We start from the raw sequence: 17,802 nt of genomic DNA on the forward strand, positions 1-17,802 counted from the left end.
CTGCCAGAAAATTTCAACACTCATGCATCTTAGGATACAGGGGAGAATGATAAAAGGCAGGTTGCTTATCTATTATTATTTTTAGGCAGTTTCTTCTAAGTGACTGGGATGTGTTTGAATGACAGTATTTATGGCCAAGTCAAAGTATTACTCCTCCTAGATATGCAGAAAATCTGTCCACCTATGAGCCTTTTAAGACCATCTCACTAATAGGAGCCTGTCTTGAGCATCTTGTCAAGTGACACTGATATTGTTCATTGTCTTTATAAGGCAGAATCACTGAAAAAGGTGAAGGGGTGGTTGAGGCATTGTCTGTGAGAGATTTCAGAGGGTAGCTGTGCTGGTCTGCAGGAGCACACATATTCAAGTTCACTAGCACCTTAAAGACCATCATAATGAGAGATAAGTGGGATGAACACTTCTGGTGCTAAATTGTACTTTAGTCCAGCACTACATTCTAGAATGCCTCTGGCTGTCAAGGGAATGACATGAAACGGGAAATCCTATGTAGAATTTAGAAATGTCTAATGAAGTCATAGAGGGGAGGATGAAGACAGAAGAGCAACCAGATGTTTCAGAAAGGGCAGTCTTGTAACCACAACTGCATTCCTTTGCAACTGCTCTCATATGAGGAATTTGGAGCAGCCCTTCCTTGCAATACCAATTCTTGCTTGCATCCTCCCTACTTTGGTTGGTTCCTTCGTGCTGAGTTTTGGGTTTTTTTGTTTGCACTTGTGGTTCCAGCTTCTGAAGTTTGTTCCAGAGAAGAGTGATATTGACCTTCTAGAAGAACATAAGCATGAAATCGACCGCATGGCTCGGGCAGATCGTTTCCTTTATGAAATGAGCAGGTACATATGTCTGTATGAAAAAGAGAGAACAGGTTTTGTTTTTGTTTTTAAATGACATTAAAACATTTATATCCCACCCTCTCTTACTGTAATGGATTTGCGTGGCAGGTTATGGAATATAAAAACAACACAAGAATACAGTATTATACATATATAGTATTATATATAAAATGAATCTTCCATTTTCTCTTTGAACCTATTGTAATGGTCGTTGTGAATTAATATAATGAATCTGATTTCTTTTAATTAAATAAAATTAATGCTACAAATAAAAATATGAGTTGGCCAGCTCTTCAGTGAGTTGCCTGTAACGTGTGATTTAACTACAGCCTGATTTGTTAAGCAGTGGCTACAGTGTTGCAATTTATTGCAGTGAGTCCTTGTGTCCAAATGAAAGTGGCTAGTGAAGTTTCTTATATTTGTTTGAAACATTTATTTTCCCCCTCTATACAAAATTATAACCAAGGCACTACAATCTGTCTGATTCTAATCACTGGACCATTGCACAGCCTTTATAGTTACATAAGGCGTGTATGGAGTTTATGGTTGTTCTGCCTTTTTTAGGCTCTCACTGAGAGATAATCTAGGTCTTCTGCTTCCTCTTTCTTCTTCAGAATCGATCACTACCAGCAACGACTTCAAGCGTTGTTCTTTAAGAAGAAGTTCCCAGAGAGGCTTGCAGAAGCCAAGCCAAAAGTGGAAGGTAAGTTCAAGGTCTTCCTATACAGCATCTTATTATTGATAGCAGTCTATCAAGAAGTATGCTAGGCAAAACAGATGGTTAAACGAAGAGTTTTATATTACTAGATGAGTAATCCAAGCCCTGATTCTGTTGGTAGCTAGAGCAGCATCCTGGACAGCCCTACCTCACTTGGCAGCAAATGCTAGGAAATTTCCTGGCTGACTTAAAGCATGGACTGAAGGGAAGAAGTCCAAGGCTTCTCTGGCAGTACTTTCCATAGGAACCATTTCTCTCCATAGTACAAGAACATAAGAGAAGCCAATGTTGGATCAGGCCAATGGGCCCATCTAGTCCAACACTCTGTGTCACACAGTGGCCAAAAAACACCAGGTGCTATCAGGAGGTCCAGCAGGGGGGCCAGGACACGAGGAGCCCCCCCCCTGTTGCCCCCCCCCCCCGGCTCAGTATGAAAAGGTCCTCTGGTAGCACTCCAGCACCTTGAATTTTGTGTGCATTTAGGGCATCCCAGATTGGGGCTCAGTTCAGACATCACAAAAACCCATGGTTTAATTAAATTAACTGTGGTTACTGCAATCGTCTGGTACAGTGGTCAGCATGTTGGGCTAGGATTTCAGAGTCCTGGGCTCTGTACGTGCTTTGCGCTGAAGTTTCTGGGTGACCTTGGGCCAGTCCCTCTATGTCAGCCTCACCTGTCTCAAAGGGTTGTTATGAAGATAAAATGGTGAAAGGAGAACCATGTATGCCACCCTGAGCTAGTTGGATGTGGTGGGAATAAAAGTGCACTAGAGACATAGATTGTTTGAATGTGGGCTATTCCACTTCCCTTGGTTTGTTAGGGTACATCATGCCTGAATATGGAACTATTTGGTTTATTAATCTCAGTTCACCTTCAGAATGATTTCACTTGATCCCCTTGGCTTAATCGTAACTTGTGCTTGAGCACTCACAGGTTCAGCTGACCCCACAGACCCATTGTTACTGCATGACACTCAACAACCACTCATATAAATAAAGAGTGAGCAGATCAATCAGACAGCCAGTGATTATGATCAACATTTTGATTTTTAAATTTTTTTACTGTCAGGTATTCACCTAAGTCTATGTAGGCAAGGCAGAAGACAAATAGGGGAAAGAGGCCTTGTTTTTCACTGCCGCTGAGTTTATACTTAGACCAGTGTTTTTGCTGGTAGGACATGGGCCAGGAGGTGCTGTCAAGATTATATTGTGCGTGTACATTTTTGCACAGTCTCATGGAAAACACAACTCCCCTACATGTTATTTAATTTCCTGACCCAACCATCCAGATCCTGGGTGGATACTCTGATTTTACCTAATGCACAACTGCAAAGGTGCCTGTAAGGCAAGGAAATGAAATTCCATCACCACAGCTACTCTGTATCCTCAGAACCATTGATAGCTGCTTGGTTTGGAAGACAGCAAACTGAACAGACTCGAGCCTCTGCTTGTGAGGATCATAGAAGTTGAACACAGTATGTTCGCCTGCTGAACCTTTTCTCTGCAAAGCTCATGCTTGTTCCTCAGCGCCACCCTTGTGTGTTCCCTGTCCGCAGAGATACCTGGTATGGGCAAAGACAAACCAGTATTTGAGTGGTTCATTTGCAAGTCGAATCCTGATTTCAGTAACTAATCGTAGTCATTTATTTATTTATTTACTGACTGACTGACTGACTTCATTTATGGTCCACCTTTCTCATTGAAATTTAAGTTCTACAGAATCAGAGAACATTTTTTTTAAAAAAAAAGGCCAGGATAATACATATAACAAACAATGCAGTAACTGATAACAAACAATGCAATAAAATTGAATTACATTAATTTGTTAGAGGTATTCTTCCTCTGCCATCTGATGTGTTAAAATGCCTTCCCTACAGATTATTATTGATGCTAACCTAAAGGTTCCTCTGTCTTTCAGCGATTCTCCTGGCTTCCAAAGAGCTTACCCGTAGCAAGCGCCTAAAGCAGCTTCTGGAGGTTGTTTTAGCCTTTGGCAATTACATGAACAAGGGCCAAAGAGGAAATGCATTTGGCTTTAAAGTTTCCAGCCTGAACAAAATAGCTGACACCAAATCTAGCATAGATAAGTAGGTTTTGAAAATTACCTCTTTTTTTTACATGGGGGATATTGTTGGGATGAGGAAATGAGGAGGGATATGATGTGGATCCTTTTTGTGCTCTCACTGTGGTCTTTTGAATCATGTAAGGCTTTGACAGGCATGCGACCTTTGAAAAAGAAGCTGGGGCTGTATGGACTCTTCTGTTAAGAGAAATTATTATTTGCTATCCACTCTGCTCTTATATGATAAACATAAATGCTGATACTTATATCTGAACCTTTATCTGGTCAAGCCTGAATTCACAGACAAACTCATATTTGATGGCAACTAACCCCCCTCCCCCCTCTTGGTTTCTGTCTGTCTTTGCCTCTCTTTGCCCATAGGAACATTACACTGTTGCACTACTTAATTATGATATTTGAGAAGAACTACATAGATATCCTGGACATACAGTCAGAATTGCAGTATCTTCCAGAAGCAGCAAAAGTCAAGTAAGTATGTTTGTGTCTGCATGTGCTTTATTTAGGCATCTGTACCTTACCTTTCCTGTGCTCAAGGCAGTTCATAGAAAGTGAAAAATAACTAAATAATGGACTAAAACTGACAATTCTAATAAATGCCGTTCAAGTGAGTAAAAAACTTTACATGCTCATCATTATCCAGTCCAATAGTAGCAGCTCTTGTCTAAAAACGTCCAGTGCATAACATATGCCCACCCCAATTATATCTTTTAAAAAGGAAGGTTTTACAGACTCTGCAGTATCACATGAGAGCCACATGACAGCCTGTCCCTCTTGAACTTTGGGCTGCGTCTTTTACCCAGTCTTTGTTAATGAACACATCTAAGCATTAACTGGCACCACCTGTCATGTTGCTCTCATGTGACACAGACTCTTGATTGGTATACTGCTGGATGAAAAGCTAACAGACATTTATCAGTCTGCATTAACCTTGTAACCATAGAAAAGAGTAAGAGTCCAGAGCACCTTAAGGACTCACAAAATTTGTGGTAGGGTTTGAGCTTTCGTGAGTCACTGCTCGCTTCTCCAGATAACCATACTCATCCCAGTGATCTTTATCCAAATTAATTCTTTATTCAACTGATTGGACAGGTTTGGTTCACTCGAGAGTTGTTGCACTGGCTTGTTGTTGACTAGCTGTTTTAACTGCCATGGCTGGGTTTATTCCACACATAGGTGGGTTTGCTGCACATGTGTGAACTTTGGGTTTCTGGTATAAAATCTGTCCTTAAAGGAATTTTTCCCCCCATTCCACCCCCGTTTTATAAAACCAAATGTATAGACCTATGAGAAGAAATTGATACGTAAAAACCATAACATGAGCAATTGCTTGCATGGCAGAAGGGAACACTTAATGGAAAAAGCCTTGAAGATGTTCACTGATAAGAATTCTAGAAAGATACGTTTTTTTAGAAATAATCAAAACGGTAAACTGTAGTCAACTTACAGGTTGTTAGCTAGTTTGAGGGAGAAGAATGGAATAGGGTGCATGGGGGGAGGAGGAGAAAGCTAATCTGATTGTTATAGATATTCTGGTAGTAAGTTTTTTGCATGTGGGTTAGGCATTTATATAAGGCTGGCCATGTGGCTAGCACAATTTATTAGAGCATCAAGTGTTTATAAGCTTGGCATCCTGCTTTCCTTCTACAGATGGCCTGTGGCTAAAATACTTAGACCTATTCTGAATGGGATCTTTAATATGACTCTAAACTGTGACGGAAGTTGGTCTTAAACGTCCTATTAAAAGCCAGTTCAAAGAAGAATGGACCTCTTCCTCCCACCTCTGTGCATCTGGTTTGGGGCTGGTGCTGAAGGGAGGATACCAGACGATGGACCAGTGATTTTTTTTCTGCTTCAGTAGTTCTCGTATACCCCATGTAACACTGGCCGTTTTGTTTTAACTGCCATATCTCTGTGTCTCCTTGTAGCCTGGTGGAGCTGGAGAAGGAAGTCAATAACATAAAGAATGGATTGAAAGCTGTTGAAGCAGTAAGTGTGTCATAGTTTTCAAATACCCCATGTTAAAAAAAATTGTGACAGAAGAAGGAGCCTTTCTTTCTTTGTCAAGCACAGACTGTTTCCCTAGGATTGAATGCATTTTTAAAGTCTCTCCTAGAAAGGCCAGGCTGATTATATTAACAGATGTGCCACTTAACAAGACACTTGTTTGATCTGCTGCTGGGGGTATGGGGGAGAATTGAACAGGAGTGTGACAAATGTCAAGCATAAAAAATGTTGAACACGGTTGTTCACTTTTTTGAAAGACTTCTGGTCTGTGAGCAGCTATTTGGTGTGGCCTCTGTGGACAGGCCTGCATGGGTGTGACCTAGAATGTTAAAGAATTTGTTACCTGCCCCCATCTACCTCCCTCCCTCAGAGGCAAGATTTTCCCTCCGTTTTTCTTTCCCTTTTTTGACTGAGCTACCCTTGTTGTCTGTTTTCTTCATTCCTGAAGAATTCTTTCTGTCCCACCCTGTCATAGGGTGGTACTTTGGCTGTTGGCTCAGCCCAGGAACCTGAGGGAAAGAATGGGAGTGTCCTTTAAGATATACAACTTGAATGGCACTTGAGAAGTTTTCATATTCCAAATTAACAAAATATTTCATTCAACATAGAGGGGAAAGGTCATGTGAAATTGGATAAAATTTCTGTGGTAACTCAATATTGATATTTCTGAGGTAAAATCAGTACATGCACAGACCTAGTACTTATGTTTCAGGCTAATGAATGTTTCTTAAGCTTTTCACAATGAAGTAAATCTTGATGTTGAGAGGTTTTTGTTCCAGTGTTTTCCCTAAACACTTCAGTACACTTTCTTTCAGTATTCTCTAACTCTTTTGGTTTCCAGAAGGCTGGTATACTCTTTCTAATACCCAGACCCCTCTTGAAACACCAGTACTCGTCTTGAGTTTTTAACTGACTCTTAAGATCTCCAAAGGCAGTTTCTAACTACACCAGACTAGGGATCTCTCTGCTCTTCAGAGCTAACTCCCTGTTTCACAGGGTAGGGAATTTTAATCTCTCACTAGAAGATCTACCCCCTTTCCTTGGCTCGAATGGGAGTCTCCGTCTAACTACCCACTTGTCCTTGCCAACTTTCCTCAGTTCTCCTGTCTGTGTTAAACTGCTCTTAGTCAGGGCTGAATCCTGAAACTGTCAGGAATCCTGACTCTTCTCAGCTAAGGCAGAAATCAGACTGAATTCGCCTCAGAATCCAGTTAGAAGTCTTTCTCTGCTCAGCTGATGCTAACCAATCAGATTGCTTGGAGCAGCCTGTCACTCAAGGCTTTCTGGCTCTGTGAAGAATTAAACCTTCACAGTCCTTTATCTATTTTCACAGCACTTCCAAGCTTTTAAAAGTGCAGTCCGTCACACCTGCCCAAAAACGCTGCTTGGTAGGAGGACAGAAGGCATGAAATGGAGAGGCACAAGACTCTTTGTTTTAAAAGTGCAGTCCATCACACCTGCCCAAAAATGCTGCTTGGTAGGAGGACAGAAGGTATGAAATGGAGAGGCACCATAAAGTGTTATACTTTATTACAGCACTATTGTAGTAGTATTAACTCCTTTTCACACATTAGCCTGTATTCAGTCATGCAATTCTAGAGAATTAAGGACACTTAAGGGGCAGAGATTTCAGCTACTTTCCCATCTTCTGCTACAGTCTGCTGGGCATCTACCAAAATTTAGTTCTGGGGTCAGGGGTCAGTGAGCCCTTTGGAATAGCATGGGGATAAATTGGAGCCTCTGCAATGAGAGAGGGAATCAGTGGCAATTGCCATGCCCTCTTTAGAAAACTAAAGTGCCCTTAAGCCTTTGGAATGTATGGTTGGATACAGGCTACTGTACTATTTATGACATATGAGTCTGAGACTAAGGTTGCATTCAGACATCACAACAAGCTTCAGTTAAGCTGGGATGGGGAGAGTGTACTGGAATTTGCTTCAGAACCAGGAATTCTTAATCATGTTCTGTGTGAGAAAGAAAGAGTGAGATACATGAGCAAGCATGGCATCAAGCCATGTTTAAGCACTCTCTCAGCTTAACTGCAGCTTGTGGTGATGTCTGAAATCAGCCTGAAACACATCTGTGAAGGAATTTAGATATTTCTACTTCCAAATAAATGCACAGGTACAGTCCAGTCCTACATCTCTGTCATGTATCTGTCTTGATTAATACTCTGCACAACCATTTTGTGAGGTCTTGAGATCCCTTCTTGAGCACCCACAGCTTTGTCTGAAGCCTCTTCCAGCACTAGAACTCTGGGACAGCAGCATTCTTAAACTGGTGGCAAATTGTGTGGCACTGTGCTAAGGAGAACTGCCAGCCACGGTTGCAGGGCAATTGAGCGGAAGGGGAAGGGGAGAATTTTTGCCCTTCCTTGGAAGTTCTGGGATGTAAGGGCTCAATCAGGACTGGGACTTCAGCCAACCATGCTGCAAGCATAAACTGATGAAAATAGTAGCCACTGTCCAGCCTTTGTGTTTATATGTTGCTACCTGGAGTGCTCTCTCCATGGCTGCTGCCCTATGCTTTCAGTTGTGTGTGGGAATTTCCCTTTATTTGTTAATGCCAAACAAACCCATTCCTCAACTTCTCCCCCCCTCCATGTCTTATACATTTTACTGCAGTTAACAGGACTGCGCATGTTTCTCACTCAGTACACCTTACATACAAAATTCAGTGGAAAAGGAATCTTGTACTTAAGCTTAGATAGAATTACCCATCTATGTTCGAGGGAGTAATTCTAAATTTTACCAATCCTCTTATTTTTTATTCATCACTTTTATAGGCTTTAGAGGAAATGTTCTTTAGAATTCTGGTACAGGTCTGGGGAACAGAACAGAATCCCTGTAGGCAAAAAAGAACTGAAGCCAAATAGTCTCTTGCAAAATAGAAAGATTCAGTCATACTGGTGTTCTCCAGGGTATTGTGGTCTGGTGGGCTGAATGGAGGACTTGGAGCCAAGAACACCTACTTTCTCATCTTGGCTGTGCCACTAGCTCTCTGTGTGGCCTTCAGTGAGTCACTCTCTGTTTCCCACCTGCAAATTGGGATGACCTTCAATGACCTCCCTAACAAGGTCAACTATGTATGAGTAATTATGTATACAGTACTTTGGAGAGAAAATCGTGAGCTGGAGGGCAGGTATTGATGTTCTGGGTACAGTTTTGGCAAGTACTCAACGTTGGTCTGTTATGTATACCTGCTAATCATGCATTGAGAAAAGTGTCCCTTTGTGTTGTTCTGTATTTGCAGACAGAGGTCACCTGTCAGCCACAGAACTGAATTATATTTCTCCCTCCCTTGGCACCATAAATCATTTAACTTGCTGATTCAAGACAACTGTTGGCTGAATTAAAACACAGTGTTTCAATCCAGAGTTTCTTGCTAACGGCCTTTTAGATGACAGTCATAATTTAAGGCATCTTGAAGCGACTTGTTCTCAGCTTATTTGGGAATATTTTAGTGATAAGAAGTTTGGATGGATTAGCATTGGGGGTTGTTTTAGGCATGTTGGGGGTTGCCTCTGTCAGGGGTTGGTTTATGCCTACTTTGAATCTTCAGACAACTTAGTTTAGAGAATGGTTTGTGAATGCTCAAACATGTAAGCATAAACTTTTGATTAGGTCCAGCACCAGAGTTGGCAAGGTCTCTGCAATAAGTAGGTTTGAAGACAATTAAAAGGATGAGGGTAACTAATGCCACTTTAAAAATTCACAGATATTAACAAATATACAAAAATACATGTATTTGTTTCATAATAGTTTAAAACAGATATTGGCCCTTACAATAGCCTCAGTTATCATTAATAATCTACAATAACGTCCAAAAGTGACAAATATTGTCCCTGACCAGGTACTTTTTGGCCCAACCGTGTGTGTGTTTTAAACTGATGCCACACCACAGAATTACACTCTTGTGCTCCATATTAATTTTTGAGATGTAAGAAAATATTTGGAATCTGAGCCAGAAGCATTAATGGAGTGTACCCAGACCTGCTGGTTTTATCAACTTCTAGCCCTGCTGTGGAACTAGGATGGGTTTGCCATAGCCCAGCCTAGGAATGTGCCCAGGCTTCTCTAGGCCCTTTGTGCACTTCTCCCTTGTCGTGCTTCCAGGGCTTTGAGCCTGTGAGGTAATGATAGTGCAGTCAAAAGTATCCCAGGGTTACACTTTGAGACTTCTGGCAGTGTTTAGGATCTATGAGACTTACCTAGGGTGGCCCTGGGATACTTCTAGGGAACTCTAGGTCCTTGCCAGGAGCACCTTTGCTAGGCCTCTCTGCATGTCCTCAGGGTAGATTGTCCAATTCATCCCAGATTCCACTGCCCACTCTAGAGTTCTCCCAACTGTGGCTCAGTGGAAAAGCCTCTGCTTTGCATGCAGAAGGTCCCGGGTTCAGTCCCTAGCATTAAAAAAAACTGGGCAGTAGGTAAAAGACTTCAGCCTCGGACCCCGGAAAGCTGCTGCCAGTCTGAGTAGACAGTACAGACCTTGATGGACCAATGGTCTGGTTCATTATAAGGCAGCTTTGTGTGTGTACCAAGTGGAATTGAACTTAATTACCAACCCTGATCTGGTGCTTGCAACCAGGAACACAACTAAGAATCTCCATGTCATCCAGAAACACACTTGGAAAGGGTAGGGGAAAATCCATCCATTTCAACTGTCAGTATGAAAAGAAGGTTAAAGGGAGTTAAATGGTATCTAAACTTCCTTAAATGTGTGTGCTTGTGCATTTTAATCCAGTAGTCATGTGGATCCTATTGTAGCACAGGGCTCATTCGTGTGAAGTTATGGGAACCTTATCCCTCGACAAGGTTACCCCTTGCCGCACCCTTTCTCTGATGATCACAGGTTTTCCCATGGAAAAAGAGCTGTGTTCCTTCATGCCTTGGTGCTGGCTGTTTCAGGCAGTCTAGGCATTACAAGACAGTTGCTGCTGTCAAGTGACAAAACCATTGCTTTGATTTGCTTTCAGCTTGTGGACTGTTTGCCCAGTATCCTTGCAAGTCCCTCCTCCTGGGCAAGATCTTTTTTTCTCATTCATGTACCAGTCTCCCCGCCCGCCCAAGTTTTCTTAGCCTTGGCAGCCTCCACCTCACAAGTCTTGCTCATTCATTTCACATTTTTGGCATGTAAAAATGCAGCACTATAGTAACAATGGAAGAGCCTTGTTGGGAGGGGACAACGGGGGGGAAAAGGAAAGAAAAAAGGTGCAACTCTTGACTGTGTTCCAGTGTGTTCTCGCCACAGTCCTGGCTCTGGCTGCTGAGAGGTTTCTTCAAGGCCCCTTATTACAAACACAAAACTAAAAATAGGTTCACAGTCAGCTGCTCACAGAGGCACTTTGTAATCCTTTGCTTCCCAGGGCTGGCAGTACCATTTAAAAATGACGAGATGCGAGTCCAGCTTTCGGAAACTTCCCAGAGTGAAACTAGCTAGTATCACAAAATAAAAAGTTATAAACTTGCACTGCTGTTTTGTGAGCATTCCTGATTGGGCCTTGCTGTCAATACTACCAGAAGTTGTCAATACTTTAAAAGCCTTGAACCAAATCTGGGAGAGAGATTTGAACAAATGTCCACATTTTGGCTCAACCCGTTACAATGGTATGCCCATTCTTAATTTTCATTCTCAGTTGGAGAGGTAATAATGTCCCAAGCAATCCCTGAAGAGGTTGATATTGATTTTTTAAAAATGTACATGGGATCTTTAAGCAGAACATAAGAGTGTTGCCTTGAGAGACTTGGACTGTGAAAGTATGCGTTCAGATCCCGTCTTGCTATGAAATGACCTTGGTTACCTTAGGCCAGTCATGTTCTCTCAGCCTGATCTAACTCACAGGGTTATTGTGAGGATAAAATGGAAATGGAAGACTCATGTACACCACACTTAGCTCCTTGAAAAAAGGCAGGAAAAAGTTGCAGTAAATAAATGTAAACTGAAGAAGTAGAGGTGGATGGGGTGGTAAGGAAAAGAGGGGCAAGAATAAATAGTCGTGGTTAACAACATTTAAGATGTTTTTCCTATGCTCCTGGACTAAATATAAGTAAGCCTCTAATTATTTCCATATAGATTTTTGTTTCATAGCACCACAGATGCAAGATACAAAAGGGTTCATAATTCAGCCTGCACACTAGCAGATTTGTCCAGGGCTTTTTTTGTAGAAAAGGCCCAGCAGGAACTCATTAGCATAATAGGCGACACCCAACAGCAGAAACTCATTACCATATTAGGTCACACCCTGGCAGCACATCTCATTAGCATATTAGGCCACACCCCCATGTTACCAGAGGTGTGGTCACCCAGCCACACCCACCTTTTGCTTCTTATTCTATTTACTTTGTTTATTGTCAAAACCCAGGGCTTTTTTTGTAGCAGGAACTTCTTTGCATGTTAGGCCACACACCCCTAATGTAGCGAATCCTAATGAGTTTCTGCTGTTGGGTGTGGCCTTTTATGCTAATTAGTTCCTGCTGGGCGTGGCCAACACGGGAGCCAGCCGGAACTCCATTCCTGTGTCTTCCTGCCCCAAAATAGCCCTGGATTTGTCAGATCCAGTTCCTTGTACATGGAGTATTGTTTTAAAAAATAGCTACATTTGGTAAATAACCTGTACTACTGGGTAGAAATCCAGTGCACACTGGCAAGGGTGTACATATTGAGGACAGTATATTTTATGGCGGTTAGCAAATTGTTATGTAATTACCAGGTATCCTAGTTGTATCTCAGAGTGGAAGAGATGACTGATATGATGAACAATCATTTTATTTGGCTTGGGGAAAATTAATGCATTGTACACATGAAGGCAGCAGGAGTTCTAGGGGTTAGAGTAAATGTTAAGATTGTTCAGAATGTGTTATCAGACTTCGCTATGGGATCAAGAGTCTTGAAGACTTGAACTGAGTGGTAAGGAACACTTGGATAACTGTGCTTGACTGACCTCCTGCGGTCATTTAAAGCACTGACAAGCTTTGCAGATCACATTTCGGGAGGGCCTTTCAGAAGAAAGGCTGTTCAGTTTGAAATAAAATATGTTGAAACGTTTTTCTTCCTTAAGAAAGAAAATTATGTCACCTCAAATATTTTCATGGCAGGGCTAGCTGTCTCAGTACAATGTGAGCATCTCTAAATGTTCACAAGTTTCCATATCTTCTCAAGATATGGAAACGTCACAAGTTTCCATATCTTCTCAAGATATCTCTGAGGATCTCTGAGCACATGTGGCCCTTAAATGAAGAAGCATGCGTATGAACATACACATTGCATGGGATCACGCTAGAGGGTCACCATGTGCAGTATTGTCCGTGTCAACCAGGTCTTTACGAGCCCGGCTGAGATCTTCTCCATGGAGGTGTGGGAATCTTGGGAACATTTGTGTGCAAAACATGTTCTTTACCTCTGAGATGCGGCCCCCTACAGAGGGGGTTAGAATGGTATCTGGACCTAACAGTTACTGCACTGCTGTTCAGCACACCACCTGCAACATAGGAAATGGCATAAAGTATTCCTAGCAGTGGAAAAAGCACATGACTGAAATCAACTGCACAATCTATTATTTTTAGTGTTCATACCCATCATTAGAAGGACCATAGCCATGATTTCAGTGGATAAGCCATTAGAAAAGGTTAATAGCATTAAAACAAGTTCTCAAGGCTCTGGGCATTTGCCCTTACTGGTTAGAACAGCAGAAACTTTGTATAGGCTTGCTTCTTTTCCCTGTAAGTAAAGCTGCTAGAAACTTAGTGGGGGGTTTTAAAAGAAAAAATTAAAACTGAATCTTCATTATCATCTCTGAAACAGTTAGGCCCCTGCAAACTATCCTGTTGCTACAGTCCTTTGCTACATTGGGAATTTGTATTTTTTAAAAATGGTTCTGCACTTTCAATTGCCATATATAATTTTGTGTTCTACAATTAGAAACACTTAGGAAGCACCTTTCATACATTCCAGTGGTTATTCATCCAGAACACACTCTACCAGGCTAATGGTTGCCCCCCCCCCAAAAAAAGGCCCCTAGATCTTGGATTGTATTACAACTGTACATGTAGATTCCTAGTGTTTTGTTATGACAGGCTTTTATTAAGCACTGGAGGAGAAATTGCTTGATTAAGCAATGTGACTCCACCAGCTGTAATTATTTCACCAAATACTTTCTTGCTAGCTATCAATCAACTGTTCTGACCTTTCTCTTTCTTCAGGAGCTAGATTACCAGAAGAGACGTATGCGGGAAGCAGGTGATAGGTTTGTTCCTGTCATGAGTGACTTCATCACTGTAGCCAGTTTTAGCTTTTCGGAGCTAGAAGACCTTTTGAATGATGCAAGGGATAAGGTAGGAAAACACTTCTAAATGTCTACAGTCCTGAAGCTCATTATGGAAAGATGGGTTGGGGTTTTTTTGTTTGTTTGTTTTTTTAATGGTCTGTTTCATGTAGTTGAGCTGCGGTGGCTCAAGTGGTTAAGACGCTGAACTGCAGGCTGTAGAAGGTCGGTAGTTCAGCAGTTCCAGACCCGAGTGTGCCGCATGACGGAGTGAGCTCCCGTCTCTGGTTCCAGCTCCTGCCAACCTAGCAGTTCGAAAGCAAGAAATTGCAAGTAGATAAATAGGTACCACTTCGGTGGGAAGGTAACAGCATTTCATGCGCCTTGGCGTTTAGTCATGCCGGCCACATGACCTCAGAAATGTCTTCGGACAGTGCTGGTTCTTCGGCTTGGAAACGGAGATGAGCACTGCAACCCTAGAATCGGACACGACTGGCTTTTGAGCAAGGGAAACCTTTACCTTTACCTTCATGTAGTAGATATTTCTGTTCTGTTCATCATTATGAAGGAAATCAATGGTAATTTTTATTTTTGAAAATGGAAACCTGTCTATCTGTCAACCCTATGAGTACATTTTGGAAGGAGATTTTGATATCTGAAGTCCTCTTATCTACATACAAAACATGTCTTTAAGCTTGGGGGGTAGCAAGTCTGTATCTGACAGTGAGAAAAGCTTGAAATATTTTGAATCTCACATAGAATCAGAATGTTCTGATTTGTAATCTGCTACTCCAGTTTGGATACAGATCAGATGTGAATATGGAAGACACCCATTTTGCTCAAAGTATATGCTAAACTATTGGAACTAATATGATATAGCCCAGGAAGAAAAGATGAAAGATGTCCATTATAAAAGTTTACAGAATTATGATTGATATGGAGAAAGCAAACCGAGATTTTTTTTCTCCCTGTCCTATAATAGTAGAAATTGGGGTCCCCTAATGAAATTGATGAGCAGTAGATTTGGGACGGGCAAAACAAAATATCACTTCATGCAAAGCATCATTTCATTTGATTTTATTTACAAAATCTGTACCTCGCCTTTTCATCTGGACTGCCAAGGCAGCTAACATATTTAAAATACACATAATAAAAACTTGTCTTAAGAACCTTTGAAACCAAATAAAAACATAACATTTAGTACAATTAAAGCCAAGCTAAAATATGTACACAAAAACATAAAAAACAATAAAAAATAACTCACTTCAGCAGGATGTGGTGTTGACCACTAGTTTAGATGGCTTTAAGGGGGGTTAATATGTTCATGGAGGACAGTTCCATTATTGGATGTTAGCCACAACAGTTAAATAGAACCTGCTTGTTCAGAAACAGTATTACACTGAATCCCAGTTGCTGGAGGATAACAGCAGGTGGAGGCTTTGGCTTCTCTGTCCCTTCTTCTGTTTTTTGGAACATGATACTGGACTAGATGAGTCCTTGATGTGAACCAGCAAGGCTACTGTTTAGATCTTTCAGTGTTTATGCAACATAGAAATGAAAACAGTGATTTTATCTGATGGGGACTTTTAAAAGTGTGAAAGGGGCTAGAGAAACCTGGTCGGATACTGCCCCTTGCCCTTTTAGCATAGTTCTGCCTTTTAGCATAGTTCTGCTCTCTAGTGGAAGAATATAGAATGGCAAGGATGCTTGCCAATCAGTTGCAGAAAATGTCACATTGTAATCAAGTCAAAGGGTAGCTCTCACAGTACTGCTCCCTTAGAAATCCATGCTGTGGGATTGTTTTAGGAAGCTCTGAGTTCTTAGGAGCTTGAAAAGGAATAATGGAATCTGCTGGTAATTAATGATTGTATGGTACATTTTGCCTAGTCTAAGACTATTAGAGAGACCTAATGTGCTCGCCAAGCATAGCTGCGACCTGCCAAACTAAATGCTTCCTCCAGTAACAACTGGAAATGTTCATTCTCCATTTCCTACCCCACTCCCCAAAAATAGCAGGTTTCCTGCTAGCTGAGATGCGTTCAGTTGCCCCAAGTGTACAATTTATAAGGTACTTTAAGTGAAGAATGCATCAAAAACACACTTTTAATTGCTAGTGTGATCAGTTTCAGCGTGTAGAGCAAGGTCTGTTTTGTTCCAGGGTACATAGGTTGGGATGGTGCTGCAGATTGCAGCTTCCCAGAAATTGCAGCAAAACAGCCCCCTTTTCTTTGGCCTGATAGCTAACACATATGTCAGGAAACAGTATGGACACCATGTCCAAAAAAGTAAAGCAACCTGGAGAACAGACCTTCAGTTTATTTGCTCCTGACTAGAATTTGGCACGAAGCCCTCAGTCTCTGAAGTGGGGAAGGAACCTGTAATAAAGATAATAAATGGAAAGTGAGCATTTCACAGAGAAGGAATCATAATGTAAACAGGGTGTACAAGCAGCAAACCTGGCCTGCTTGGTTGGTTTGATATAGCTAGTCAATAAGACTAGGTAAATATGCCATTTTCCGGCCCATTTTTCTCCTTTATTGTCAGTAGCTTGAAAAAAGATGGAGGCTGCAGGCATTAATCTTTTCTGAATTGCTGGATTTCCTGACTTTCTGAGAATTTAACTTCAGGTCATTCCACATGTGTTCCAACAAAAGAGATGGGACTCCAGGCTTCCAATGCAGATTGATTACACCATATTCCTGGCGAAACCTTTGAGAGTTTAGGGCAGCGGTCCCCCCAACCTTTTGAGTGGAATTCTGACACAGGATGGTAGGAGTAGCAACAAAATGGCTGCCACAGGAGCAAGAGCTACCAAGAGTAGGTCTGGGAGTTAGGCGTCACTCTTCAACATTTCAAGCAGAAGCTCTATTTAACAGATTACTTTTTAAAATAAGCATATTGTTTAAAAATATTTTCTTGCATACAAACTGCTTACCTTCAGTCGTGGAGTAAAGATCCTTGTGCTATGGTGGCAGTTTCTGCTAAAGCAACATTTTTAAAAACCTCAGTTAATCAGATCTCCAGGGGCCAATTAGAAGTCCTGCTAGACAAAAGCCCCCATCTGGCCCCTCCCACTTTCTAAAACACTTGGTGGGCACCATGAAAGGTGTCAGTGGGCACCACTGGTTTAAAGTAAAGTAATAAAGTAGAATCATAGAAGGGACCATACAGGCCCTTTCGTTCAACCCCCTGATCAATGCAGTATAAGCCTAGAGCATCCCTGACAAGTATTTGTCCATCTGCTGCTTAAAGACTGCCAGTCAGGGGGAGCTCACACCCTCCCTAGGTAGCTGATTCCACTGCTGAATAACTCTTACTGTAAAAAAGTTTTCCCAAAGATCCAGCTGGTACCTTCCCACCAGGCCTGTAGCTACAGTGGGGCTTTTGGGGGCTCCTCCCCCTTCTTAAAGGCACAGTCCCATAAGAATTCCTCCTGTAAATTCTTTTTTCAATCATTTTTCAACATTTTTAAAAGGTGTGTGCACTGAGCAAGGGGGTTGGGGTAGGTGACCTCTAAGATCCCTTCTAACTCTGTGTCAAGAAACTGTTCTCCTTTAAGAGAGTTTTTCTGCCTAATTATTAGCTTTCTTGATTATAGAAGTCATCACCCCCACCTGCTGGCTTGTTATCAGAATTGCTGCTTAGGTTGGCAGAAGTGATAAACTTGCAGCAGCTGAGAACTGTCATCTAGAGTGGTAACAGCTTGCAATTTAGAGACAGATCCTGGTAACAGCTTTCTATTGGCTAAATGGCTTTTCTTTCTGCATTGAGAACATCAGCCCCACCAGAAAAGAATTTGTCCCACAAGCCACAAAAACCTGGTTAGGAGCCTGCTTCCCACCCTTAATTTAAACCCATTATTGTGAGTCCTGTCCTCTGCTGC

At 41.7% G+C, this 17,802-nt stretch overlaps 1 protein-coding gene across 1 annotated transcript in view; it reads left to right on the forward strand.

The window, feature by feature from the left end:
- The window catches only part of DAAM2 (dishevelled associated activator of morphogenesis 2), a gene marked incomplete at its 3' end in the record, with an annotated part of 220,508 nt that extends 206,519 nt beyond the window's left edge, over positions 1–13,989 (forward strand). The window contains exons 19-24 of the mRNA XM_015425505.1: positions 745–851; positions 1,466–1,554; positions 3,488–3,656; positions 4,013–4,120; positions 5,578–5,638; positions 13,858–13,989. Of these exons, the coding sequence (XP_015280991.1) occupies positions 745–851; positions 1,466–1,554; positions 3,488–3,656; positions 4,013–4,120; positions 5,578–5,638; positions 13,858–13,989 (666 nt within the window). The remainder of the gene's footprint in view (positions 1–744; positions 852–1,465; positions 1,555–3,487; positions 3,657–4,012; positions 4,121–5,577; positions 5,639–13,857) is intronic.
- Between the last annotated feature and the right edge of the window lie 3,813 nt (positions 13,990–17,802).

Source organism: Gekko japonicus, unplaced genomic scaffold (assembly GCF_001447785.1).
Source record: "Gekko japonicus isolate JY-2015 unplaced genomic scaffold, Gekko_japonicus_V1.1 scaffold506, whole genome shotgun sequence".
Taxonomy (NCBI): Eukaryota; Metazoa; Chordata; class Lepidosauria; order Squamata; family Gekkonidae; genus Gekko; species Gekko japonicus.